Here is a 19,508-nt window from a genome sequence, read left to right as displayed (position 1 = left end):
TACAAGAGTAATCGGGGTGATCTAATGCTTAGGCATTTTCTACTTCAACTTGGGAACATTCCAACACGGCCCTCAGATAGGCATTATCTAAGGTATGTATATACAGTATCTCACAAAAGTGAGTACACCCCTCACATTTTTGTAAATATTTGATTATATCTTTTAACATGACAACCCTGAAGAAATGACACTTTGCTACAATGTAAAGTAGTGAGTGTACAGCTTGTGTAACAGTGTAAATTTGCTGTCCCCTCAAAATAACTCAACACACAGACATTAATGTCTAAACCGCTGGCAACAAAAGTGAGTATACCCCTAAATGAAAATGTCCAAATCGGGCCCAATTAGCCATTTTCCCTCCCTGGTGTCATGTGACTTGTTAGTGTTACAAGGTCTCAGGTGTGAATGGAGAGCAGGTGTGTTAAATTTGGTGTCATCGCTCTCACACTCCCTCATACTGGTCACTGGAAGTTCAACATGGCACCTCATGGCAAAGAACTCTCTGAGGATCTGAAAAAAGAATTGTTGCTCTACATAAAGATGGCCTAGGCTATAAGAAGACTGCCAAGACCCTGACAATCTTAAGATAATGACGGTTGGTGATGATCTTTGACCTGGCTCAGGAATGTAAGACAGGGATATGCATGTATGTATATATGTGTGTGTGTGTGTGTGTGTGTGTGTGTGTGTGTGTGTGTGTGTGTGTGTGTGTGTGTGTGTGTGTGTGTGTGTGTATGTTTGTGTGAAAGAACACAGAGAACACAGTCTCAGGAAACTCGTTGTCAGAAATAATCACAGTGCTTTTGTCTAAAAAGTAATTCAGGGACCTATTACCACAACTTAATTAAATTTGTGATTGCAAGATAAAAATTCTAATTTACTGATTTGATTAAATATTTAAAGTTGTAAACATTGTTTGATGAGACGTGTTGACATAATAATGTTGTTAATTACATCAACTTAATATTGTGTGTAATTTAAACTGAAATTTCTGCATTAATTGACTTAAAACAAAATTTAAGTTGTTGTACATTTACAACATTCATTTAATTCATTTAACAGAAGCCTTTATTCAAAGCGACTTACAAATGAAAGAATACAAGCAAAGCCATCTATCAAGCAGAGAACAATACAAGTAGATACAAAATCTATTAATTGAGCTCTAGAAGAAAGTAGTAGTAGTGAAATGAAAGAAAGTAGTAGTAGTGAAATGAAGTCTGGATAATTTCAAGTCACTAATGTCAAGTCCCTTCCCCTACCCATTTAACATGTCTGGACAAATTCAGACAGTTAAGACTGTGTTAGAGGACCTGTACACTGGACAAATAATATACAAAGGACATTTCAATGTGAGTATCATTTCACTTACAAATAAATTCTACTAAAGCAATGAATTTGGAACATATTCTCAATTGTGATATGACCAACAGTGGACTCGTGTATAGGTTAGGCTACACCTGCTAATACAGTTGATGGACTATTTTGCACAACTACACGTAGCTAATGCTAGTCATATTTAGCAGAGTAATTTTAAAATGTACTCTTGAGTTTACCGTAGCAGTGGATAAGAATGATAGTTTCATTTGAAAAATCTGTTCATCTAGAGAGGACTTTTCATTTGTGCTATAGGAAGAAAAGCATGATTACATTTCTGCTTATTCGTGTAAACGTCAAGTACATTGTTTAAACTAATTTCATGTATTGATACATTTAAAAAAAAAAATCTTTTGTCATTCACACATATAGCCTTCTAGCTCCATTGTAGTCAGTTTGCTCTTTGAGCAGAATTAGCAGCCTTTGGACTGTGGATAGTGTTGTGGATAAAAAATGTCATAAAATAAACATAAGGGAGACCTAGCATCCAGCAAAACTGAGAAGAAGAAAAAACGGGCACCTAGACACATAGAAGCGGGATTAGGCGGACATTGACGGATTGGAATTACACTTTAAAGATCTTTAAGAGCAGTAATAGTCAAAAAAAGCCAAAAAGAGGTATACGAGCTGAGCTGAGGAGTGCTAATACACACACACACACACACACGCTCGTACAGTCAAGGGCGGGCAAGTAGACACAACATACACACACACTCTCTCTTTCTCATACACACACATGAATAACTTTAATAATATCTTATAGTAATAGAGAAACTCTATAAAAAACAGAATAGTAGGATATGCAGGACAGTAGAACTGTAATGATATTAAGAAGTTGGAAGTACAGTAAACCGCTTTTCAAGTAGTATAAATATATATAAAATAAGAAATATAGTACAAATATGAAAATAAATTATATACTAGAAATACAGGAAAAATAGAAAAATATAACTTACTCATGATTCAGATGGTGAAGATTCTCGTCTCGCAAGGAAAGCCTTAATTTTTAGAGAACCATGAAGAGAGCCAGTTATAAGGGTGGCTGGGTCAAACTGCCCCCCCCTCGAGATAACGATAAGACCAAGGTCCCTCCCGGTTGTTTAGTCGTCTTGTCTACGTCATTTTATTTCCCTAGGTAATTGAGAATCCTGGTTTCTGACCACCTAGGTAAATGAGAATCCTGGTTTCTGATTCTCTATGTAATTCAAAACGCTGGGTTTTTATTTTCTGGGTTATTAGAAATGCCTGGGTTCTGATTCTATGTGTAAATGAAATAGGCCTTTTCTGGAAACATATGGGTTATCTAGTGTGTAAATACAGTATAAATACTGGAGCTTAAGCTCAGGGTAGGGGGATCACTTTTGAGAATTCTCATCGGTGTGGATCTCGTGTGGGGGAATGGAACAATAAAGCTGGACCCTTGCTTCTTCTCACTCACGGCTGGTGTATTTTTTCTATCTCCAATTGGGCTCAGAGGTAGATGTGAGTATTGGCTTCTAAGTTGAGTTTTAAATGTTTTTGGGTAATAGGCTAAATTTGAGCCAACAATAGTTCTATGAGAGGGGTAAAAGTAGCAGACGTAGAGTGTTTATTTTTTGTCTATATTGCTCATTTCATTCAGTGCTTTTATGTCTATAAAACCTGCAGAGATGTTAGGTATGATATTTGTATTGTAAATCACGCTGGATTTTAGTTACTATTGTTATACAACATAAAGGTAGTCATTTCTCCTGGTTTAAAATGCTGCATTCTACTGGAGAAAATCTAAATGGAGCAAAGTAATTTTAAAATGATTGTCTACTTAAAAACTTGTGTTCATAATTATGGTAATTAAGTACATGACACTTAAATTCCTTTTAAATAATGTGGAAAGAAAGTGTGTGTCTGTGTGTCATATTTTTGATTGGAAGTGTGTGTGCTTTTATAGACAGGGTCGTATGCATGCGTGTGTCTCTGTGTCTCTGTGTGTGTGGAATACATCGGAACGGGGTTTCACGGGGTTGACCTTTGACCTAGGCATGACTTTCGGAGTGCTCGACTTTTGTATACTGGAACGTATTCATGTGCGCAACGTGTGCGGTGCCTGTGCATGCGCGTGTGTTTGTGTGTGGAATTGACCCATTCTATGTGAAAGTAAAGAACGTGTGTGTGTCTCTAATGCATGGGAACCGGATTTAACATAACTATTTTTTATGATGCTAACAAATATATTTATGATGATGACCCCTTTGAACGGTCAGGGTCATTAAATTTTATGATCTTGACCTTTGACCTAGACTTGTCAAAAATAACGTTACAATATATACAAACTATTGCTCTCTCTTACATACATCTGACCCAAAGACTCTGAAAAATCATCAGTGTGCAGTGAAACTAAACAATATTCCTCCTCAGTACACTAATGATGAAACTAAAACTGCTTCAGTCTCACTATTAGAGAATGCGTCTTACTGAGGAGCAGGTCATGTGACTCTCAGAGAGATGATCTTACCTCAGTGTCTCCAGTTTACAGAGAGGATTCTCCAGTATAGCAGAGAGACTCTTCACTCCTGAGTCTCCTACATTATTATAGGACAGAATCAGTTCTCTCAGGTGTGAGGGGTTTGATCTCAGAGCTGAAGTCAGAGCAGCACAGCCTTCACCTGAGACACCACACCTATACAACCTGTACAGAGACACAATGACACACTCTTCATCAACAGATTTTTATCATGGTTTACTTGCTATGATGATGATGCGTCTTTTCATTTTGGACTTTCTGCTCTCTCTTGACCAATCAGATATAATTAACACTGACCAAAACATTACCACTGTTCAGTGGCTCCCTTAAAAAGCTCTACAGGACTCCTGCAGGATTTAAATTTTTCTGCAGGATGTTTGCTGCAATCCTGGAATGATGAAATCCTGCAGGACACATTGACAAGCTGTGCAGGATTTTCCTATAGGGTTTAGGATGGAACAGTACAATAGAAACATGCAGGAATTTCCAGCACACTCGCTGCACAAGGGAAAACTCCTGCAGGACTTTATAATTCCTGAAGGACTGCTGCTCACCTCCTTCAGAAATAAAATAAAGTTCCCAAGTACTTAATCTATCCTGCAGGATGACTTATTATTACATTTAAATGAAAAAAATCTGCAGGTTATGTAGTCGACAAAATTAGTTTAAAAAACAGTAGATCTGCTCTGAGCGGGGAAAAACACACTCTTAACTCTTAATGCACCAACACACCTACAACACACAACTGGCAAAACGGCTAATTTCATGCTCAAAATCACACACTGTAAACGAAACTCCAACACTAATTTTCAAAATAATACACTAACACAATAAACTATGTTTACCAAAACACTAACACATGTTCTCTTCCAGCAGGAACATTTAGTCAATCATAGCACAATGTCATAAAAACACTAACATCAGATGGAATTACAGAAACTGCATAATTTTATATGTGTCAGGTCTGCCCTTATACAATAGACAGTATATTGTATTGATCATAGATTGTGCTTTGCAATGCAGTTTCTTTTGAAGCCTCTCTACATTTTTGATTTGTTGGGTTTAGTAAATGCATGCATTTTGTTTCTTTTGCTGCAGAAATTCAATACAAAAAATGAATCCCATCTCAGAGTAGCTGTATAGAATGTACAGTTTATGAAAAAAAGAAGACAGACAGAATTGCTGCAGTAATAACTCTATTTGCAACAGGACATTACTGCAAGATAACAAAAATATGCAATATAGCTGCTGTTTACTGTGTGAAAATACAACATATACAAACAGAAAAAGACAGAAGAAAAGTAAACAAAAAGAAAGAATTAATATTCTAATCTGCCATACAGGCATACAGTCACTGTACAGTAATACATGGTAAAATGACTGTATTTACACTTTGCAGTGTAAATACAATGAATTTACAATTGTAAATTCATTGACAACTGGTTTCAGGTTCCAAATTCAGTACCACATGTGACACTTTATGTAAATAATGGATGGGAGTCAAAAGACTCGGGGGCCTATGATGAAGGAGGCAAAACCAGCTAAGTGGGAGAGTACAGACAATCTTTTGATTTTTCAATCTGCTGACAAAACATTCCTTAAAATTCTTTGTGCTACTGTCATGGTAGGAACTCCGCAGGAGATCGTGATTGGTGACAACACCCAAATACAGATGTCAGAATCACAGGTGGTAAACTCTAAGACGGCTGAGTTGCTAAAAGACATGGAAGAACAGGTGCTAATTGAACTGTGGCCTCAGCATGATACTGATGTGGGCCTGGTGAAATCTACCAGCCCAGATAAAATAGAATTAAAACCAGGTGCATGCTTGCCACGAAAAACTCAATATCCATTGTGCTCTGAGGCCGAACAAGGTATTAAAACAACCATTGAAGGGTTAATCCAGGTGGGCGTGTTAATTGAAACATCCGGCTATTGTAACACCCCAATTTTACCCATTGCAAAGTCAGACAAGTCAAAATGGCGTCTAGTACATGATTTGCGAGCAGTCAATGAGGTAGTACGAGGCTGAGGTTCCTAATCCACACACGCTGCTGACAACTGTTCCTCCTGATGCCAAGTATTTCACAGTAATTGTACTTTGCCCTGCTTTCTTTAGTGTTCCACTGGCAGAGGAAAGCAGGCACTTGTTTGCCTTCACATATGCTGGTAAGCAGTACACATATACTAGAATGCCTCAACGCTTTAAGCATTCACCACATGTGTTTAATCAAGTACTGAAAGCTGATCTCAATGATCTTTGTTTGGACAGTTGTCTCCTTATGTACGTTGATGATTTACTAGTTTGTTCCTCATCACTCGAACAATGCCACAGAGATTCTATCAAGGTATTGACTAAGTTGGCAAAGGGAGGACACAAAGCCTCCAAATCAAAATTACAGTATTGTCAATCACAGGTAGAGTACTTAGGACGATTGATTGCATACAAGACTAAGGCTATATCCCCAAAACAGCTTGAAGGCATAAGTAGTGCACCACTGCCACAGACTGTAGGAAAAATGATGGCTTTTTTGGGCATGACCGGGTTTAGCTTAGACTGGATAGCCGACTATGCGATAAAAACAGGTCCACTAAGGGCACTCATGAAACAAGCTGAGCATCAAAATTTGCGTGCTCCATTACAATGGAACACTGATGCTCTAATAGCCTTTGAATCATTAAAAAGGGAACTTCAGGTTGCACCCGCACTAACTTCCCAAGATTACACCAAACCCTTTCATCTATACGTAGCTGATTGGGCTCAGGGATATGCCTCTGCAGTTCTGATGCAGGAAACATGTAGGGGTAGGAGAAAACAGCCCACTGCATATTACAGTACCAAGCTAGATAATGTAGCACAAGGTTATCCCCCATGTTATCAATAGGGACTTGCCGCTTTATACTATACTTATGACAAGGCTTCCACTCTGATCATGGGTTACCCTGTGATCATTTACACCCACCACAATGTGGCAGAGTTGTTAGACCAAGGGAGATTTGTTTTGACACAGGCGCGGTGCTTAGCATACTCCACGCTGTTGACTTGCCCTGACATCACTATTAAGTGTTGCACTACAGCCAATCCAGCTGACATGATTCCTTTAGAATATGAAGGGAAACCTCATGACTGTGTTGCAGAGTTGTTAGCTTTTACTCGCCTCAGACCTGACTTAGAGTCTTCGCCTATACCCGACGCTGATGTTTCTTATTTTGTTGATGGTTCCTGCTTTAGAGATCACACAGGCATGCATGCAGGGTACACAGTGGTGATTCGTGCCAGTGATAACAGCATTGTAACCAACCGTGCTCCGCTCAACTGGCTGAGCTAAAAGCTCTTACTACTGCATGTCAGTTGGCTGAGGGCCAAATGGCCAATATATACAGTGACTCTGCATATGCTCATGGTGTATGTCATCTGTTTGGAGCGGTGTGGAAACAGAGAGGGTTTATAAAAAGTGATGGAACCCCCATTCAACATGCTGAACAGATAGGTTAATTGATCACTGCTATGATGCATGTGAAGCGCTTAGCAATCATCAAGTGCCAGGCACATAAACAGAGCAATAATTTTGTTATAAGAGGTAACATTGCTGCAGACATGGAGGCAAAGAAGGCCTCAGGCTGCCAAGTAGCAATAATGGCCCCAATGGTGCTTATTCAACCTCAGCCCAGTGTAGAGGATATTGTCCACATACAACAACAGGCAAATGCATATGAACATTCAGTATTGCAGCAGAGAGGCGTTACTAGAGACACACATGGTGTTTGGCGCTCACATGACACATGATTGCACCCACCGCACTTCTCACTATTCTTATTTCAGATGTACATGGGTTTGATCATTGCGCAAAGGGAGAAATCATGAAGAAGATAAAACAGCAAGGATACTGGTCTCCATACTTACAGGCAATGGTAGACAATTTTTGTCCGAGTGTGAAATTTGTGCTGAAAATAATGTCAGAAAGGGAACATCAACACCTATAGGGCACATACCAATACCAGAAGGACCATTCAAACACCTAGTGATTGACTATGTAGATATGGTAAAAAGCGTAAAAGGTAAAAGGTACATGCTGATAATAATAGACAGATTCAGGAGATGGGTGGAGGCAACCCCAACTGCAGACCAAGCTGCAGGGAGAATGATTAAATTTTTGACCAGAGAAGTAATTCCCAGATTTGGCATACCATCGCAGATTAGCTCTGACAACGGCTCAGCTTTTGTTCAAAAAACAGTGAAAACAGTCTTGCAGCAACTGAGAATGAAACAGAGATTGGGATGTGTTTATCAGTCACAGGGGTTGGTGGAAAGGGTGAACGGTAATCTTAAAGCTAAGCTTAGCAAGATCTGTGCTGACACTAAACTTAATTGGATAGATGCTCTACCTCTTGCACTAATCAATTATCACATGCAGACTAACAGAATTACGCATCTAACACCTCATGAAATGCTTACGGGCCGGCCCATGCCTGTACCATATTTGAGAGGTCCTTATGAAGGACCACCACTGGAGCAATTGCAAATGGAGCTAAAAACTTATATGCAACAACTAACTGCTATACATACAGCTATCTGTTCACAGGAACAAAGCAGAGGTCCAAGAGAAGAAACGGTGGTTCCTTGTCCAGTGGCTCCTGGAGAACAGGTGTTCAGGAGGAAATGGAACAAGCCAAGAAGAGAGAGACCATACAAAGTGCCAGAAGGGATGTTTGATCAGCTGCAACAGGATGGAACAGATTCCAGTTCCTCCAATGAGGACGAAGAAGAAGTTGATGAGCCATGCCCTGGGTGTAAGTACTAGCTTGACCTCTCCCCAAGGGTGGCCCCATGCGATACGCAAAGTATCTGGGTCGAAGACAAACACTGTTAACACATCCCCTGAAAAAGGATGTGATGCAGTTTCATTTTTGTTTTTTCCATTTTTTTATTTTTCTATTTCTGAATTTTATTTTTTTCTATTACAATATAATCAAGTGTGATTAAGAGACAGGGTGATCAGTGTCTGATTTATCATTATAATTGTTTTGTATTCATGTTTATTAGTCTATACTTGTATCAGCTATATGTGCTTGATCAACTGTGTACTCTACATAACCGTGGAAACCACGGGCAAGTGCTGAACCAAATGCATGCTCATGCTTACAAACACTGTTTTAATTTTTGTGGTTAGGGAAAGGGAGGCAGAATCTTTTACTCCTTTCAAGTTAATGGGAGAGGAGATGTGTGTTTCTGATCTACAGAGAGAGTGGTTTCAGGATTTGGTCATTGGTAGATGGCTGACGTGGTCATACATAGATCACTAGTTAGTGTAAATGAAGGGACTGGATTGTGAGATTACTCTCTCAAGCTAGGTGGGGCTTAGGGGGAAAATATATAGAAAATATATAGAAAATATAAAGAAAATATCTATGAAGTGTAATCAATATGTATAACTAACTTTTGGATATGTTAATGAAGTGCATTCAAGATATAACCTACATTTAGAATTACTACTTAAAGCATAATCGAATAATCTGTATGGGTTAAAAAGTATAATCTATATGTATAATCAATAGTTAGAAGCATAATCTAAATCCATAGAACAATGTTTGATCAAGTTATATTCTTATAAAAGAATATATAAGAATATTCTTACAACACTTCAACACTTCCAACAGGTGGTATTCTAAGTGTGTAAATTAGGTGCTTTGTGTTTGTCTAAAGCAAATTCATTCTATGGTAGTAAATTAAGAACTTGTGTTTGTCTAAACGCAGCATCACTCTGTGGAAATAAATTAGACACATTCCAGAACTGGGTTTCTGAACTAAGCCCCCAAAGCTTGCAAATCAATGACAAAAGAAGAGATAAGAGTTCAAGGGAAAAAGTACCAAGATGAGGCTATAGGGTGAAATACGTGACATAGTAAAAAACCCAGGTCTGGTAAAACTTTTAAAGAACATACAACTGACTATGCATGCGCCACAAAGATAAGGTATCATGTGGATGTGAATAATTAGTTAAGGCAATGGTGTTTGCCTTAAAAAATCTGTTCTAGAAAGAAAAGATGAATGCCACACCTAGGGATAATTTTACTGCGTCAGGGAGGTATATAAAGACATGCTTGTGTATGTACAATTCGGACTCTCTGCAGACAGTCACACTTTGTTGGTTTTCAATAAAGTTTACTTACTTTTTTACATCTACTAAACTCTCTGTCTCTGAAGTTTTTTTACTTAGGATAAAATGGTTGATTTTATTCACAACAGAGGGAACATCTAACCAAAGATATCAGGACAAAATATTGTTTCAGAAGAAACGGATAAATCACACAAACTGTTTTAGTTAAGTATTCTTTTAAATATATTAGGAGAACCATTATAACTGTCCGATTATTATTTGGTTGTGGTGATATTTAAAATTATTTTATTCAACTGATGATTTTAACAGAAGAAATAGTCAGAATGGACCACTGCCCCATCAGATTTTTATTAAATAAATTAATTCAGAAAGTCTTCAGATTTTGAGTGAAAAAAGGAAACCAGGCCTACTCTAATTCCTGTGATTAAAGATGACGTGTACAGACACAGCCATCATTTTGTTTTTATCACAGTTAAAATGACTTTGTTTTGGCGTTGCCCCATGCACTCCTCAACCAACTGCAGTTCTGTTCTTCATCTCTCAGATGAGTCCAATCTCCACTCTGACAGCGTGCTCCAGTGTTAACACAAACTGAAATACATCTCATCTTATTATATCCTCTGATTACAGTGTACGAGAGTCAGGAGGGAAAGACACGGTGTGGAGTCTGTTTCAGAGAAGGTAAACTCTTTATTGAACTAGTCTGTTACACGGATACACACCACGCAGAAATGTTACTGAGCAATGTCACTCAGTGCAGCTTCTTAAAGCAGCAGCTCCTAGAGAGTGAGAACTGATTTCATAAAACATTCATTCTGAGGAGAATTAACACTCATGTCTTCTCTAAACAAGATTACTGCTGATAATTTATTGTTAAATAAAATATTCCTGGATTATAAAGCTAATGGAGAGTAAAAATGTCTGCACATTGTGTTCATCAGGTTCTGAGGGTTTAGGATGTGAAATTCACAGTGAATAAAATTTCTAGAGAAGAATAACATGAAGGCAGAGGGACAGATGTGCTGAGATTTTTGTGCATTTGAGGCAGAATCGCCCAAAAAAGTGTAGAAACATTGGAAGTGTAACTGTTACATATTCTGCTCAATTTAATAGATATTGTGAGATTAGCAGTCGTGAGTTTTACGCGTTATTTTGTCCTCCTCTCGAAACCAGGTGTAAATTAGCACCATGTGTGTTGTTGGAGCAGTTGCCAGGTCCCTGGTTTTAATGAGGATCTGAGCTATTTTGACTCACAAGCGTGAATTGATTTCTTTGGCTGTGGATTGGAGTTTGGACATTTTGATGATTATTTTAGTGATATCTGTATATTAAAACATACAGTAGTGAGCATGCACTGTGATCTCCTCTCATACACACGTATTGATCCTGCTCTCAACTTCACCTCTGTGTTACTATATGAATGTATTTGAGTCAGTGGGTTTCCTCATAGACATTCTTTATTTATCACAAAATGTTTAATAATACGAGACCATTGTAGGATCTTAGTGAAAGAACTATTGAGGAAAACTGCATGGTTGTCATACTGCTTGTCTATTGAGCTGCTTCTGTAACGCAGATTTGGCAACCCTGTTCATAGCAGCGAGACAGAGACGTACTGAACGAACATTCACTGACAGAATAAACACTATTTCAGCTTTAAGAACAATAAAAAAAAACAACAAAAGCATTGTTGCTATAGCTTGAAATTTTTGTAAGTGCCTTTACCTCACTTTTTCGTTTTTATTTAAAAATCGAATTTGCTTTATTTAATTGTTCAATTTTTCAGTCCTATGGCATTAACTTCTGATTTTAGTTTCCAACCATTATTTCTGAGATAATTTCTATTTCACTGCTGCTTTTAAACCCAACATTTAGTTTGTGTCCCAGGTGCAGTTTGTGTGATTAGTTACAATGTTTTAGTAAATTTCACAGTAATTTCAGACACATTGCAGTCGCATCAAGTCACGTTTTGTGCTGCAGCTTCTCACGTACGTACTTCTGACCCAAAGACTCTGTGACAAATCATCAGTGTGCAGTGAAAATAAACAATCTTCCTCCTCAGGACATTGATGATGAACCTAAAACTTCTGCTTCAGTCTCACTATTAGAGAATGTGTCTTACTGAGGAGCAGGTCATGTGACTCTCAGAGAGATGATCTTACCTCAGTGTCTCCAGTTTACAGAGAGGATTCTCCAGTACAGCAGAGACACTCTTCACTCCTGAGTCTCCTAATTTATTATAGGATAGAGACAGTTCTCTCAGGTGTGAGGGGTTTGATCTCAGAGTTGAAGTCAGAGCAGCAAAGCTTTCATCTGAAACACGACAACACTCCAACCTGTAGAGAGACACAATGACACACTCTTCACTCTCTCGATCTCAGGCAGAGGAACAACAGCACTGACTTTCTTCTGGTTGTAGACAGTTTCTCTCATTGTGCACTGAGTAACACACACTAGATCTTTAGAAATTTTTTAGTAACTTTTTCCTGCTTTTCACATCTCAAAAAAATCTTTTTAATCAGCGGTCACATGAACAGATCTTTCTTGAGAAGATCAGACCGTCCGTAATCAGAAGATTAGAACATGTTTTATTATTGATGATTTAAAATATGATCTTACCTCAGTATCTCCAGTTTACAGAGAGGATTCTCCAGTACAGCAGAGAGACACTTCACTCCCGAGTCTCCTACATTATTCTCAGACAGATACAGGTCTCTCAGGTGTGAGGGGTTTGATCTCAGAGCTGAAGTCAGAGCAGCACAGCCTTCATCTGAGACACCACAATTACACAACCTGTAGAGAAACACAATGAAACACTCTTCATCAACAGATTTTTATCTTGGTTTAAGAATTACTTTAAAGATGTGTTTGTAAAATGATTTTATTATTCATGACAGAAGGATTTAATATCACCTGTTTATTATAATTAACAGTGTAATTAAAATTATCATACTGAGTGTTATATTAAGTTTCTCTCATCTAATATCTCTCTATATATTTATATTATTACAGAATGAAGGAAGTAAAAGTCTGAATCATCATGAAAAACAAACACTGTCATGAATTAAAAGATACAATGGATACATTTTAAAAGTATAAAACATTAATTCTGAAGAGGATTAACACTCATGTCTTTTCAAAACCAGATTACTCGCTGATAATTTATTGTTAAATAAAAATAAATAATCTTCCTCCTCAGGACATTGATGATGAACCTAAAACTTCTGCTTCAGTCTCACTATTAGAGAATGTGTCTTCCTGAGGAGCAGGTCATGTGACTCTCAGAGAGATGATCTTACCTCAGTGTCTCCAGTTTACAGTGAGGATTCTCCAGTACAGCAGAGAGACTCTCCACTCCTGAGTCTCCTACATTATTACAGGACAGATCCAGTTCTCTCAGGTGTAAGGGGTTTGATCTCAGAGCTGAAGTCAGAGCAGCACAGCCTTCATCTGAGACACCACAATCACACAACCTGTAGAGAGACACAACGGCACACTCTTCATCAACAGATTTTTATCTTGGTTTAAGAATTACTTTAAATATGATGTGTTTGTAAAATGATTTTATTATTCAGAATGACATGAGGATTTAATATCACCTGTTTATTATAATTAACAGTGTAATTAAAATGATCATACTGAGTGTTATATTAAGTTTCTCTCATCTAATATCTCTCTATATATTTATATTATTACAGAATGAAGGAAGTAAAAGTCTGAATCTTCATGAAAAACAAACACTGTCATGAATTAAAAGATACAATGGATAAATTATAAAAGTATAAAACATTCATTCTGAAGAGGATTAACACTCATGTCTTTTCAAAACCAGATTACTCGCTGATAATTTATTGTTAAATAAAAAGAAACAATCTTTCTCCTCAGGACATTGATGATGAACCTAAAACTTCTGCTTCAGTCTCACTATTAGAGAATGTGTCTTACTGAGGAGCAGGTCATGTGACCCACAGAGAAATGATCTTACCTCAGTGTCTCCAGTTTACAGAGAGGATTCTCCAGTACAGCAGAGAGACTCTTCACTCCTGAGTCTCCTAGTTTATTATCAGACAGATTCAGGTCTCTCAGGTGTGAGGGGTTTGATCTCAGAGCTGAAGTCAGAGCAGCACAGCCTTCATCTGAGACACCACAACACTCCAACCTGTAGAGAGACACAATGACACACTCTTCATCAACAGATTTTTTATCTTAGTTTACTTGCTATGATGATGATGTGTCTTTCATGTTGGACTTTCTGATCTCTCTTGACCAATCACAAGATATAATTATCACTGACCAAAACATTATCACTATTCAGTGGCTCCCTTAAAAAACTCTACAGGACTCCTGCAGGATTTTCATTTTTCTGCAGGATGTTTGCTGGAATCCTGGAATGATGAAATCCTGCAGGACACATTGACAAACTGTGCAGGATTTTCCTATAGGGTTTAGGATGGAGCAGTACAATAGAAACATGCAGGAATTTCCAGCACACTCGCTGCACAAGGGAAAACTCCTGTAGGACTTTATAATTCCTGAAGGACTGCTGCTCAACTCCTGCAGAAATAAAATAAAGTTCACAAGTACTTAATCTATCCTGCAGGATGACTTCTTATTTCATTTAAATGAAAAAAATTATGTAGGTCATGTAGTCAACAAAATTAATAAAAAAAATCGTAGATCTGCTTTGAGTGGGAAAAACACACAGTTTAAACAGTGGTAGCTAAATGGTTAAGTTGTCGGACTACTGTTCAGAAGATTGTGAGTTCAAAAACCAGCACTTCCGAGCTGTCACTGTTAGACCTTGAGCGAGGCCCTTAACCCTCAACTGCTCAGAGGTATAAATGAGAGGAATGTAAGTTGCTCTGACAAAATGCCCTAAAAAAGATAGTAGATATGTTGGAACGCTCATTTTAGGATAATAAGATGTGTTTTAGTCGTGAATGACTCTGTGTTTTAACAAATCACTGAATAGGTTTGATGGGCACACGGTGGCATAGTGGTTCGCCTCACACTGCCAGGGACGGGGTTCGATGTGACTCTGTGTGTGCAGAGTTTGCATGTTCTCCCCGTGATGCGAGGGTTCCCTCCCCCAGTCCAAAGACATGCATGGTAGGCTGACTGGCGTGCCTAAAGTGTCCGTAGTGTATGAATGTGTGAATGCGTGTGTGATTGTGTGTCCTGCGATGGCACCCTGGCACCTGTCCAGGGTGTACCCCGCCTTGTGCCCCGCCTTGTGCCCCATGCTCCCTGGGATAGGCTCCAGGTTCCCCCGCGACCCTGAAAAGGAGTAAGCGGTGGAAGATGGATGGATGAATAGGTTTGTTCACACACAGTTTTCCCTTGTGCAGTTGAGTAAATGATTCAATGAGTCACAACACACAAAAAGATGCTCACTTTTCACACGCACTGGTGTAACGATGTAATTTAGAGAAATATAAAAGATTCGATTCACTGAGATAATGTCACTCTGCCACGAAATGCACGTAAAGAAGGTTAGGACGGATGCAAATGCAGATAAGAGTTATTTAGAGAGAGACAGGCAGACAAATCTAAATCACGAGACAATAGTGTGGTCAAAATAACAGGCAAATTGTCAGGCGAGTGGAAAACAGTCATAAACTATTCAAAGCAAAATCAACAACAAGGAACAAGAAGCAAGATCAATGAACAGAGAACAAAACAAGGAAAGGGTACAGAAAAAAAAAGTATTTCATAGTGTGGAGTGAGTTGAGATTGGCAACAGGTGTGTGTGCGATTAGAATTCCAGAGAAGGTGTGTGTGTGTGTGTGTGTGTGGGGGGGGGGGGGGGGGGGGGGTGTAGTCCATGGTTGGCCATGTTTGTAGGCTGCAGTGCAGGATGGGAAATGTAGTCACTGGATTTCTGTGATATGACACTTTGGCACTGCATTCACACAGGTATTCATATTGACAAATTCAACTGTCACCAACCGTCGTGTGTGTGTAGAGGTATAGTCCCACTTTTATTAAATCATATCTTTAATCATTATGGTGTAATAAATTATTGTTCTTAATTATTATCTGTTATGTATTTACACAGTGGTTAGCATAACATTAGCTTACTATCAAACATGGCTAATTATATTATTTAAAAAATTTCTTACATTTCTGACCAAAACATTACCACTGTTCAGTGGCGATTCCAGAAGTTGAACAGACGGTGGGCCTGGGTAAAACAGGGTGGGCACCGCTTTGAAAATAAAACTCAAAAGCCAGCAGTTGCTCAAAAGAACTTACATGACTGCAAAAAGTGGCCAAAGTGCTGAAAGTCTTTCACTCAATAGGTTTGTTCATTTGCCACTTGTTTATGTAGCGTACACACACACACACACACACACACACACACACACACACACAGATTTTGAGTGAAAAAAGGAAGCCAGGTCTACACTAATTCTTGTGATTAAAGATGATGTGCACGAGAGTCAGGGGGAAAAGACACAGTGTGGAGTCTGTTTCAGAGAAGGTAAACTCTTTACTGAACTAGTCTGTTACACGGATACACACCACGCAGAAATGTTACTGAGCAACGTCACTCAATGCAGTTTCTTAAAGTATTGCTGGCTTTGCAGAAGAGTCAGGTTTTGTAGAAGGATCTCTGTTTATCTCTATTTTTAATTCACATGTATCTAACTATAAGTACATTTATTTATTTATTTATTTATTTATTTAAAGCATGAATTATTCTGGAGAGAAATCATTATCACTTAATGACTAATCTATTTGTTCTGCAGGTTGTACTGTAACAGAAAATTTCAGGTGAAAAACCACACTGTATACAACTGCTGCTTTTAGTGAGTTATTGTGACTCTCAGAGAGATGATCTTACCACAGTGTCTCCACTTTACAGTGAGGATTCTCCAGTCCAGCACAGAGACTCTTCAGTCCTGAGTCTCCTAGTTTATTCCCAGTCAGATCCAGTGTTTTCACAGTCAGATGCAGTTCTCTCAGATTGGAGGTTTCTGACCTGAGCGCTGAGACCAGAGCTGACCAACTTCTCACTCCAAGTGAATCACACCTGATACTGAAAGAAATAAAATAATACATAATGAACTAACACCAGTGCAAATTATCAAACAAGTCCTCAAAGCTATCACTGAACCTTCTCATTTTCATAAATGCTAAAAGTACAAACACCAGTTAGACAATATGCTTAAAGGCTTAAATCACCAGGGCTGTTTCTTCCTATACACCGGTTACAAAAGAAGAAACACACCCAAAACCAGTAAAAAAAATACTATTAATTAATTAGTTCTTAAACTGGGACAACTGGCTTTAGAGGAGTTTGGGCTTCACCAGAGTAAAGTGTACTGCAAGTGTAATGTAATTAAAATGGATAAAGTTAATAGATAACTACAGCTAACTAGCTAGTATCTAGAGTAGGGTTTACACTTATCCTGTATAATAACGGATTGTCCTGTATTGAAAAATAAAATTATTGAGTTAATACAGGATGTGATTTGGCCCGTATTCTCGTACACATCGTTTCATACATACACTAAGTCTCCACAGTGGTGAGAAACATAATAGTGAATAAAATGAAACCAATTTCACCAGAAATAGCAGGAAGAGAATGTACATGTGCAGTGTGAGCTTGCATGTCAACGTCATTGTTGCCCTGGTTACAGAAACTCAGTCACGTGGTTCTTAGAAAATGTCTTCGACACAAATTCCCAGTGAAACACAAGAGTCTGTGGAGGTACAGGTGTGAGACGGGATACAGTCCTGTCCCTGACTGTCACGATTCCCCCTTGAAGCAGCGTGCTCTAAGCGCGAATGCGCGAGAACCTGCTTTTCCGTTGTTGACCGTAATGACATCTGGACACGTGTGTTTTGTTTACGTTTCTGTCACGTCTCCTCCCTGTTCTGTCATTGGCTGGGATTTCACGTGGGTCTGTATTGCCCTCAGCTGCTAGCGATTTAGACGCTGATCATGTCCGCATATATACCGCGCGCCTCCCAGCACACAACGCAGAAGATTACCCTAGAGTTAGATTAGTTCGTATCATAGTCAGTTTAGTTCATATCATAGTCACGGGCCATGTTTAGAGTTAATTTAGTTCATATCATAGTCACGGGCCATGTTTAGAGTTAGTTTAGTTCATATCATAGTCACGGGCCATGTTTAGAGTTAGTTTAGTTCATATCATAGTCACGGGCCATGTTTAGAGTTAATTTAGTTCATATCATAGTCACGGGCCGTGTTTAGAGTTAGTTTAGTTCATATCATAGTCACGGGCCATGTTTAGAGTTAATTTAGTTCATATCATAGTCACAGTCCATGTTTAGAGTTAGTTCGCGCTGGATTATCCGCTTTCAGTCCCTCGTCATAGTTCGTTTCTCGTTTTGTTTATCGACCCTGTTTTCCGTGACCACGACCTAGATTCCAGCCTTGTCCCGTGTATGCCTGTTTGCCAATCGCCTGACCTCTTGCATGTTTGTGGATTACGTTTTGGATTTGTCTGCCTGTCTCTCTTTCAAATAAACAACTGTTCATACTACACTTGCATCCGTTCTATCTCTGCTCCGTCACGATTCGTGACACTGACAATGAATACAACTCAAACTGTACAGTTTACTGTGGAGCAGAAGGCAGGTGATGATCATGTCCGAGTGGCTAAAGAGCAGAGTGAATCACTTAGTTCCTTTTACCTCAGACTTCCCCCTGAGGAGGATATGGCATGTTGCTCCTATTTAATACATTTTTATGTTATGTACTGAGTTTTTAGATATCTGATTGATGAGTTTTCCTGAATATCATTAACTGAAAAAAAAATCGCCATAAAAGAAAGGCTCTTAGTCTAACTAGTAACAGGGGCACTCTCAATGCTGAGTTAGTAATCAGGTGAACGTGATCTGGGAAGTGGGTCATGTGACTGATCATGTGATGGAGTTTGTAGTCCGTTGTGCTGCTGGGAAATGGAGTTCAGTGCAGGTGTTTGGTTGTGGTGTTGAATTCTGGGAGTTGTTATGAAAGCAGGTGACACAAGAATCATTTTCAGGTGCTTTTAGGAAATATTTTGGGGCACTGTCAGTGTTGAGCAAGACCCTTGACCCTGTCTGCTCCAGGGGCTCTGTATCATGGCTGACCCTGCACTCTGACCCCAACTTCCTAACAAGCTGGGATATGTGAAGAAAATTATTTCACTGTGCTTTAATGTATACAGTATGTGACAAATAAAGGCTTTTTCTTATAAGTGATGCAGGAACATTTTAAAGCTAAATTCAGCTTGACTATATATCCCCCAGTCATTTCTCACTATGTTAGCTAATGTTTCTTGAAAAAATAACAGAAGCAGAAATTTTAGTTTAAAAGTGTGTTGTAACTTATTATTGGATTTATTTTATATTATTTTATTTGTTATTTATAAGTAAAATTTAGTTGTTGACCAGTTGTTCTTGCAGTTGTGGAAAATAGTTATTTACCTTTACCTCAATTTTAATTTAAATTTTATTTTCCTTCTTTCTTCTCGAACACTTCTACTGTTCCAGAATGT

At 38.5% G+C, this 19,508-nt stretch overlaps 1 protein-coding gene and 1 long non-coding RNA gene across 6 annotated transcripts in view; one reads left to right on the top strand and one right to left on the bottom strand.

Annotated features, from left to right (window-relative positions):
* The window catches only part of LOC128635398 (uncharacterized), a 99,568-nt gene that overhangs the window by 15,695 nt on the left and 64,365 nt on the right, over positions 1–19,508 (top strand). The gene's annotated exons all lie outside the window — the stretch shown is intronic.
* Positions 1–19,508, bottom strand: part of LOC108279542 (NACHT, LRR and PYD domains-containing protein 3) — a 44,633-nt gene that overhangs the window by 6,959 nt on the left and 18,166 nt on the right. For 2 of the 5 annotated variants that reach the window (XM_053688236.1, XM_053688237.1), the window contains exons 6-11: positions 16,841–17,035; positions 13,979–14,152; positions 13,293–13,466; positions 12,613–12,786; positions 12,156–12,329; positions 3,866–4,039 (exon numbers count right to left, since the gene is read on the bottom strand). In XM_053688236.1, coding sequence (XP_053544211.1) covers positions 3,866–4,039; positions 12,156–12,329; positions 12,613–12,786; positions 13,293–13,466; positions 13,979–14,152; positions 16,841–17,035 — 1,065 coding nt within the window. The remainder of the gene's footprint in view (positions 1–3,865; positions 4,040–12,155; positions 12,330–12,612; positions 12,787–13,292; positions 13,467–13,978; positions 14,153–16,840; positions 17,036–19,508) is intronic. The other 3 variants (XM_053688239.1, XM_053688238.1, XM_053688240.1) reach the window with 3 other exon arrangements.

The sequence above is a fragment of the Ictalurus punctatus genome, chromosome 19, assembly GCF_001660625.3.
Source record: "Ictalurus punctatus breed USDA103 chromosome 19, Coco_2.0, whole genome shotgun sequence".
Lineage (NCBI taxonomy): Eukaryota > Metazoa > Chordata > Actinopteri > Siluriformes > Ictaluridae > Ictalurus > Ictalurus punctatus.
Note: the sequence above shows the minus strand (reverse complement) of the source record. Positions and strands in the feature narration are given on the sequence as shown.